Source organism: Cuculus canorus, chromosome 1 (genome assembly GCF_017976375.1).
Source record: "Cuculus canorus isolate bCucCan1 chromosome 1, bCucCan1.pri, whole genome shotgun sequence".
Classification (NCBI taxonomy): domain Eukaryota; kingdom Metazoa; phylum Chordata; class Aves; order Cuculiformes; family Cuculidae; genus Cuculus; species Cuculus canorus.
In genome coordinates, this window is record NC_071401.1 from 102,768,418 (window position 1) to 102,777,214 (window position 8,797).

At 40.0% G+C, this 8,797-nt stretch overlaps 1 protein-coding gene across 1 annotated transcript; it reads left to right on the forward strand.

The window, feature by feature from the left end:
- Positions 1 to 3,072, forward strand: LOC128850989 (uncharacterized). Its single transcript, XM_054056864.1, has 2 exons — positions 1 to 38; positions 633 to 3,072. Exon 2 carries the CDS (start codon positions 1,835 to 1,837, stop codon positions 2,717 to 2,719), a length of 885 nt encoding a protein of 294 aa, XP_053912839.1. The 5' UTR covers positions 1 to 38; positions 633 to 1,834; the 3' UTR covers positions 2,720 to 3,072.
- The last annotated feature ends 5,725 nt before the right edge of the window (positions 3,073 to 8,797 follow it).

An 8,797-nucleotide genomic window follows, 5' to 3' on the forward strand; every position in this document is an offset into this window, starting at 1 on the left:
CTACACGCAGTCATCATGGACCTGGTTTAGGGTTAGGTGTAAATCCAAGAGGTCTCAGATCTCAAGAATTATAGCAAATGGACGTGACCCATTTTGCTGCATTCGGCAGATGGAAATATATACGTCACCATAGACACTTATAGCAAATATATATGGGCCTCTGCGCAAACGGGTGAAAAGGCACTCCATGTTATAAGACACTTAACACAATGTTTTGCCATTATGGGAGTGCCTCAGGCGATAAAAACAGATAATGGTCCAGCATATACTAGCATGAGGGTTCAAAGATTTTTACAAATGTGGGGAGTACGGCATACTACTGGTATTCCACTCCCCCACAGGTCAAGCTATTATTGAAAGGGCTCATCAAACCCTAAAGCAATATCTTCAAAAATTTATGGATCTATCTGATGTTCAAGAACAATTAGCAAAAACTCTCTTTGTTTTAAACCATCTATGTATATTTGGAGATCAGAAAGAACCATCAGCATGGATCCATAGTCATGATAGTGATGAGCAAAAGAATCCACCAATGTTTGTTATGTACAGAGATCTAACAACGGGAACCTGGATGGGGCCAGCAGAAGTTAGGTATATGGGAAGGGGTTATATGTGTGTACTTACTCCCACAGGACCAAAATGGATCCCCAGCAAATGGACAAAGGCTGCAATAACACCAGGATCCCATGAACCATCCTTGGAACATTCCGACTGAGAAAGACAAGCAGAGGATTAGAGAAAAGGGCTTGTTGATTATTAAACCTATTCTTGAGGAATTAAGAGGGTTAGAAAAGGGAATTGATAAGATCTTGGATCGTTGTGTTTCTTTTGAAACAATCATAGCAGGAATTGATGAATTATCGGCATTTAAGATACACGGACCTGCAAGGCATAATTGTCTTGATTGTGGGATATCAAATTGTACAGCATGGGTAGCTTTGTTTTGCGGAATGTGTGAAAAAATATTTTGGGTTAAACAAGTATTTTTGAGAACATTGTGGTGTCCCAGCTGTGAATTCAAAAGTGGTTCTTGTAATTGGCAGCGGGAATTACAACGGCAAACTAGGGTATCTACACTTGCCTCTTTAGCATTGTATGAATCATTTGAACAAAAAGTTTTGGCTTATAATCGATTTGAAGCAAAAGCTTGCGTTAAAAGAATACGAGGACAGGCAAAATCAAAGTTATTAGCATTTCTTTGTATTAACAAAGTGCCTTTTTCAAGGCACTCGTTATTTGGCCCTACTAAGGGAGATTTAAAGAAAGAACTATATAAAGCAATAGAGAAGAAGAGCAGGAACGACGTGTAATTATGTCTTTACATAGATATGCTTGGTTATTTAGCATTGTAATAGTCACAGTAACAGGAATAACGTAGTTCAATCAACCAAGAGAAAATCTTTGGGTAACATTTGCCAAGCAGCTCAATCAGTCTTCTCTCTGTCTTAGTTTAGGTGGTGTTACCAATCCTTTTCGAACGTGTTTGATCGGCCTACCTGTGTGGAAATCAGAGGAATTTTGTGGTCTTGTAGATAATGACACACTCTGTAGAAATCTATCCTCAGTAAAGATAGCAGAAGGACCCATAAAGATCAAGGGGACTCCACCACTTGAAGATGCCTATCAGCAGTGTCAGTTAATACTGTCACTTAATACCACCTTGCATTCACCCCCTGAAGAGTTAAACCTCTTTGGAAGTGCGAATGCCAGTTTAAGCAATTCCTCAGGGGGATGGGTCGACTTTGAGCCTATAAGTGACAAGGCGCCCCGACCGTGGTTAAAACACAGGGGCACTTGGGCTACTTTGGACTCTAATTTAGATTGGTTTAGTGTTATGGACCAAACGTTTGATAAATGCAATGCCAGCAAAATCGACACCCCAAAAAGGCTGCCGAGGGGCATCTTCTTGATTTGTGGAGATAGAGCATGGAATGGCATACCGGCGCAACCACAAGGAGGGCCTTGCTATCTTGGCAAACTATCACTGTTTCACCCTAATATATCCTTGATCATGCAGTGGAGCCAAAACACGAGCAGGAAAGAACGGAGCGTACATGAACTTGATTGTAGCTCTTTAGGGCCTATGCGGTTTTGGAGTGAATTTAGACAAGTTGCAACTGCAGTGATACTACCTGGAGCGGCTGCTAGAAAGGCATTACGATTAATCGAACAACTAGGCTGTTGGGCAAAAGATGAGCTAAATACAACTTCACAAATCCTAGATATGCTCACAAGTGATGTGCAGAGTGTAAATCACGCAGTACTGCAAAATAGAGCTGCCATTGATTTCTTACTTTTGGCCCAGGGACATGGATGTGAAGAATTTGAGGGAATGTGTTGCATGAACTTGACCGATCATTCAACGTCTATACATGCAAAATTAAGAAAGTTGCAACAAGGCCTGCATCAGTTAAAGCAAGAAGATGGGCGGGGAATTGATACTTGGCTACAATCGATGTTTGGACCATTATCTCCTTGGCTCCTCTCAGTGATCAAGGAAATCTTGCGTGGGGCAGGCCTGGTATTATTAGTAATAATCGCTTTTAAAATAAGCTATCATTGTATTATGCAAAGCTTGGCTAAGAATCATACTGCTTTGCTTGTTCAAAAAGAAAAAGGGGGAAATGTTGGGAAATGGTTAAATGAAGAAGGACATGAGGATGTTGAGAAAGGGATTGAGGAATGGCTGGATGAGCAAAGGCATGGGTCAGTGGACTGAACCTTGAGTTTCGAGTACATCATATGGGAACGGTAATGAGCTTTGAGTCCTTGAGTATTAATGAGCCCCAAGTCCTTGAGTTTTAAATACATTCTGTAAAGACAGTAAAACATCAGGATAAGGAACTTTTGAGGGCCAAGCGGATCCTTCACAAGGAAGCAAGATGAAATATTGCGCACAGCTGTAACCGCAAGGCAACTATGAAGAAATAAACAAAGTCTGAAGCTCTAGCATGGCCACAACGAATCAGTATTAGACAAGTGTTTGTACTAACCAATCAAGTTTAGGGAATGACTAAGTAGAATGTAGTGAAAGATATATAAACCGCAACTGTAATCAATAAAGTTGAAGCTTGCTTTATCACTCATATTGAGTCATCCGCTTGCTTCCCTCGCCCATCGCAGCAGTCGGTGTTTCAAGTTTTTTTCACTGCCCTTCTGTTCCATTCTTGCCAGCATTAACAATATTACTTGAAAAATCTCAAAATAAAAATATGATTCCTGGGAGAAAATTGTTATCCTTCTCTAAGGGCCACTACAAAATTTCTTAGAAGAAGAGGCCTGACACAAGAAGGTTAGCTTATGCTAGCGCTATGTAGTCAGTACTTGAACTTCTGTCTGGCAAGGTCCTTCTTTTGGGACAGAAACTGAAGTAAGGAATCCTTGAATCTCTGACCTGCATTTCCTTGTTGGCCTTGCAAAGGCTGACACCTTGAAATTTTTATATTGACTCTCAGTTCATGACATCATCATGTGCAAGCACCAAATCTGATCAATTTCCGTCACTTAAATCCAAGTTTCCACTAAAAAAGAGCTCTATTTAGGCCTGGGAGAGGACAACTTGGATGATACTCTAGAGCATGACTTCTGTGACACAGATATAAGGAGAGAGGATAAGTTCTCAGACCTTGCAGACTGTAGTCTAACAGCAGGCTAAAGCCACAGGAAACTGAAGGATGACTAAGGACTTCACATTCTGTGGCTTAAATCTTTAATTCCTTTCATGGAGAAGAAATCATCCCATTTCTCAGCCTTCAATACTAAGGATTAACAATTAGGTGCTGCTGTCCTTACTACCTTTGTCTTCTCCTTCATTCTCACACACAAACACATTTCCTGCACCAAACAGTCCTTCACAGCTCTGGCTTTCTTCCAACCAGGAATCCCACAAATCAGAGGCTCCCAATAGCTGCCTTTGGTGGGAAGCAGAAAGGGTGGTGAGTAGAGATGTTCCTGCAAAATTCCAGATTTCTGGCCTACTGTTTTTCTGGTTCAGCTGCTGACAATTTGATCCCAGGGCAGTTGAATCTCAGCCTTTACCTGAGCAGCCAGTGTTCCAGGCTTGTGTACATTTGTGCTTTTTGTGTATGGATACTGTTTAAAAATAAAAGGTTTCTGCGATGAAGATTGAGTTGTTTGTATAAATACAGCTTGAGAAAGAGAAACAAGTTGGAGTGGAGAAAAACTTGGAGTTCAGCTGGTAGTTGCAAATAAGGCAAAATCTGCAAAAGCATAGAGATGATACTAAAAGCACACCTAGCTTTTAGTATTCCAATTAAGGAAAATAGTATTTGCATAGTAAGATATATGTTTTTCATTCATATCCTATTGCTATACCCGTGTTGTTTCCTGCCTTGTTTACAGGCCTTTTAGCATTTTGTTTGAAGGACTGGACAGTATTGGCTCAGTAACAGGATCTAGTTCTCTGGCTGGAATCAAATGAGACATGATGCTGAAGCTCCAGAAGGAACTAAACCAAATGTCATATTGGCATTCTAACCTAACTTGTAGCACTAAACCAGTGATCTCCATGTATTTGTTTTCTTGAACAAGTGGTGGTGTTTTCCGTATGCAAGGTCTGTTAAGGGTACCTACAGCTTGGGGGATTGCTTCTTTAATAGCGGATAGCTTCATCGTAGATCTCTCTTCCATAAAGAGAACTACCATGTTGTCACAGCTTTCAGTAATGCAGATGGTGGTCACAGGGTGCAAGTGAGTCTTTGCTGTTTCACGATTCTAATTCCTGGAGAGCTAGGATTAATTCACTTGCAGATGTCAATTGTGGCTAATTCAGCTCTGCAGAGATAAGGTGGCTGATTCAGCAAGAAACAGAATTAATTTTCTTCTTGATACATTACTGGTATCTTTTTTCATGAGTTAAGCTATTTGTGATCTTCCCTGCCTTGCAGAAGCAGGAATGCCAGTTATGACTACTGTTCATGCATACCCAATGAGGTCTAATCAATGTTAGGGATTCCAGGAACTCTGAAGGCTTGGCTCTCCTGCTTCTGGCCAAAATAGAGCTTTGGCAACTGATACCGTTTAAACATGTTACTGCCCCTAAATTCTTCTGGTTTCCTCCTTTCTTTCATCTCCTCGCTGCAACTTCCTGAAGTGAATCACTTGGGGAGAGAGGAAGTCCATCCACACACAATGCACCCTGCAGGAGCTAGTTTAAGAGATAACATGCATGAAATACAAAATCATCCTTTCTAGAAAGCGTAAACAGTAGATTTTACTTCACTATTACAGAAAAGGCTAAATAATATTATGAGACTACATCGTTGGATTAAAGCTTCTGTTGTTTCAAGGGCAGAAGGTTTTGTTCATGGAGGAATGAAAGGGAACTGCTGACATTTTCAGCACTAAAACAAATCTGGAAAGTTAAGAAACAAGAATTTCTGTATGAAAAGGTCGATTTGTAAAAGTCTGGGGAAAAAAATTATGGTTTTATAGAAGGAAAGAGGGGACGATTCTGTTCCTACAGAATATTTGGCAAAGGTTATTTTTATTGCAAGACAATATACTACTTAGAATGCTACTTCAAAAAAAAAAATCTGGGGAATTTTGTTTTAGTTAAACCTAAGTAAAACCAAATACAGTCTAAAAATGCTGGTTACACTTGCTACAATAAAAGCTCTATGTAATAAACTTATGCAATACATAGTCTGATTTTAAATATGTGGAATACCTTAAGTATATTTGCTCATTAAAATGATTCTGGTCAAATCCTATATTGCCCAAGCTGACCCCTGGCTTCAAGAATTTTTAAGCTTGCAATGCCTTCAGCTCACTAGAGTTGAGTTTCAAATGACAGGCTGTATCTACGACAGGATGGGATTGAAAATGTTTCATGTCTTCTTGGAAGAAACTCACTGTAGAACACCGATTTGAATATTTACTGCTCCCTTTGAAGTCACTTGACCCTTCTGTATGTGGTGTAAACTCTTCGGTTTAGTTATGTAAACAGACTGTAGAACAACAGATCTATTAGGAAATGTACGTAATGAAACTGTAGAGTTAGTGTTACTGGCAAAGTTTCCACCATATGGCCAGTCTATAGGCAGGATAATTAAGGTTTACTCTTAAACTTTTCAGATCATCTTCCCAAATGTCCACTTAAATTAGTCTCTGAATGTGTTTGGATTCTATTTGTTCCCAAACAAGTACTTGGTGAGTCAAAAAGACTACTTAAACAACAATAAAAGCTAGTTACTTTTCATAGCTCAATGAAATTGAATTAAGTAATAATAAATAATTAAATAATAAATAAATTTATTAAATAAATTATTATCTTTATTATTTATTAAGTAAATAAATAAATAGTATTGTGATAGAACAAAAAAGTATAAAAGGTACATTAGGATCAGTCTTTGGTGTTTATTAGCTTCATGCAAATTAGCAATCGCAAGCATCAGAGTAGAACTGCTCATGAGACTTGGAAGTAAACCTAAAAGCAGCAAAAGAATATCTATTAATTCATCTTTAAACATTTTGGTCAATACTTCTATTATGGACACATTATGGACAATAATTCTATTCTTCTGGAGTTGTTAATTACAGTTGCTTCGATAGGAGAAAAAGATTGAATTTATATTTTTAAAGAAGTTAGTTACAGGAAGACCTAAACTGTGTCAAGAATTAGAGAATACATAATATCGAAACATATATCTGTTTATAATAATATGCTAATATATACTAATGTTTTAGTATATAGTCTATATCTGTCTCAAAACTATGCAAAACCCTTTTAATTTCAGTGTCCTATATAGGCTGCTTCAGACATAAAACTGAAAAAAAGTTATCATTTCATTTGGTGCATGTATCCATCCTTTTGCTAGAATTTCCAGAGTCTTAGAGACATATTTGATTGCCATATCTCCCTGGCGTAACTTTAGCCAAGTGGTAACTGGTAGGTAGTTATGCCGTTTTAAAGTGTTTGGATTTTTTGTTTGATTTGAGTTTTTTGGAAAGCTAAAAACTGAGCACAAAAGTAGCTAATGAAGTTATTGCAAAATCAAGACTATGCCTATTTGGGGTCAAGGGTTGGTGGCAGGAAAGTGCCCTTGTACCTACAAATGCATAGCTACTACTTTCTTATTCTTATCTCTTATTTTTTTTCCCCAAAATATGAATATCAGGCCATTTTCCTCTCCTTTCTTTGTAGATTCTCCTTTTTCTCCTTCCTAAATTTTCGCATGAGAACAGTCTATTCTTCTGTCCTGCTCTGAAGTTGAGCAACCCCATTCCCAACAGAACCATCTGCTTTTATCCAGGTGTTGCGATCTGGCCCCAACCAACCGGCTTGGCAAAATGGTGGGGAGAGGTAGGCTTCTTTTGTATGTTTGCACAGCAGCCCAGCGTGACAACTCACTCCAGGGGTATACTCCACATTCCAATCGTATTTTGAACATAGTCAAAATTACAAACAAATTACAAAATTAACTTGGATACAACTACATTTACCCAAAAGTGCCAAGGAAGAAAAGATGTGGTAGAATAAGAAGAGAGAATAAGGAGAGAATAGGGCAGAGAGAGAAAAAGAGGAGAAGTTGTAGTAAAAAGATAAATATAACATAAAAATAATCTCCTCCTCAATGGAGTCCATCACAGATTTCCTCAGGAAATGTGGTCTACAGGTCAGAGGATGTGCATTTATGCTTCTTGGCATGGATTATTCACAGAGAATCTCCATCCCCTATTAACATATGAGGAGTGGTCTCACTGTGCCTGCATTGTTTTTCTGCATGGAAAGTTCTAGAATTGGGGCATGCGCAGAAGCTCCTTTGGAAAGTTCTTGAACTTGAACTTGGGAGCTCCAGAGGTCACTGGCAGTTCAACGGAATAATTACTGCTTGAACCCTTTGAGTGCACATGTGCCGTCAGGGCTGCTCTTGCCCTTTCAGCGTGTGCCAGTCCATCAGCCACAGCAGCCCAGGACAGATCATTGTACACTAGCAGTCCAGTTGCAGCCAGAGAGGGGCCAGGGGGCAGCACTTGCTCCCACACCTCTCTTTCTTTCCTCCGCTGCTACCAAACTGCACAAAGCCCCAAGCACACACAGTCTTGCACCAAGATGACATTTAACACATACAAACAAAAGTTGATCTTCCTTCCTTCCTTCCTCCCTTCCTTCCTTCCTTCCTTCCTTCCTTCCTTCCTTCCTTCCTTCCTTCCTTCCTTCCTTCCTTCCTTCCTCCCTCCCTCCCTTCCTCCCTCCCTTCCTTCCTCCCTTCCTTCCTTCCTTCCTTCCTTTCTTCCTTCCTTCCTTCCTTCCTTCCTTCCTTCCTTCCTTCCTTCCTTCCTTCTTCCTTCCTTCCTCCTTTCCTCCCTTCCTCCCTTCCTCCCTCCCTCCCTCCCTCCCTCCCTCCCTCCCTCCCTCCCTCCCTCCCTCCTTTCCTCCCTTCCTTCCTTCCTTCCTTCCTTCTTTCCTTCCTTCCTTCCTTCCTTCCTTCCTTCCTTCCTTCCTTCCTTCCTTCCTTCCTTCCTTCCTTCCTTCCTTCCTTCCTTCCTTCCTTCCTTCCCCCTCCCTCCCTTCCTTCCTTCCTTCCTTCCTTCCTTCCTTCCTTCCTTCCCTGCTTTCATATATCTCACTTGAACATTTAGTATTCTTCACATTATGACTAAATTTCTCACTCCTGAAGATAAGTCTGCTGTAATACATCATAATCTCTCACTAGCTGAATCTTTTCGTTTGAGTCCTGCTTTACCCCCCATCACTGTCCCAACTTCTACCCCACCAATGTTTGTTGCCTGTAATTCTCTACACACAGTTTGCTTTCTTCTCTGTAGAAAGAGA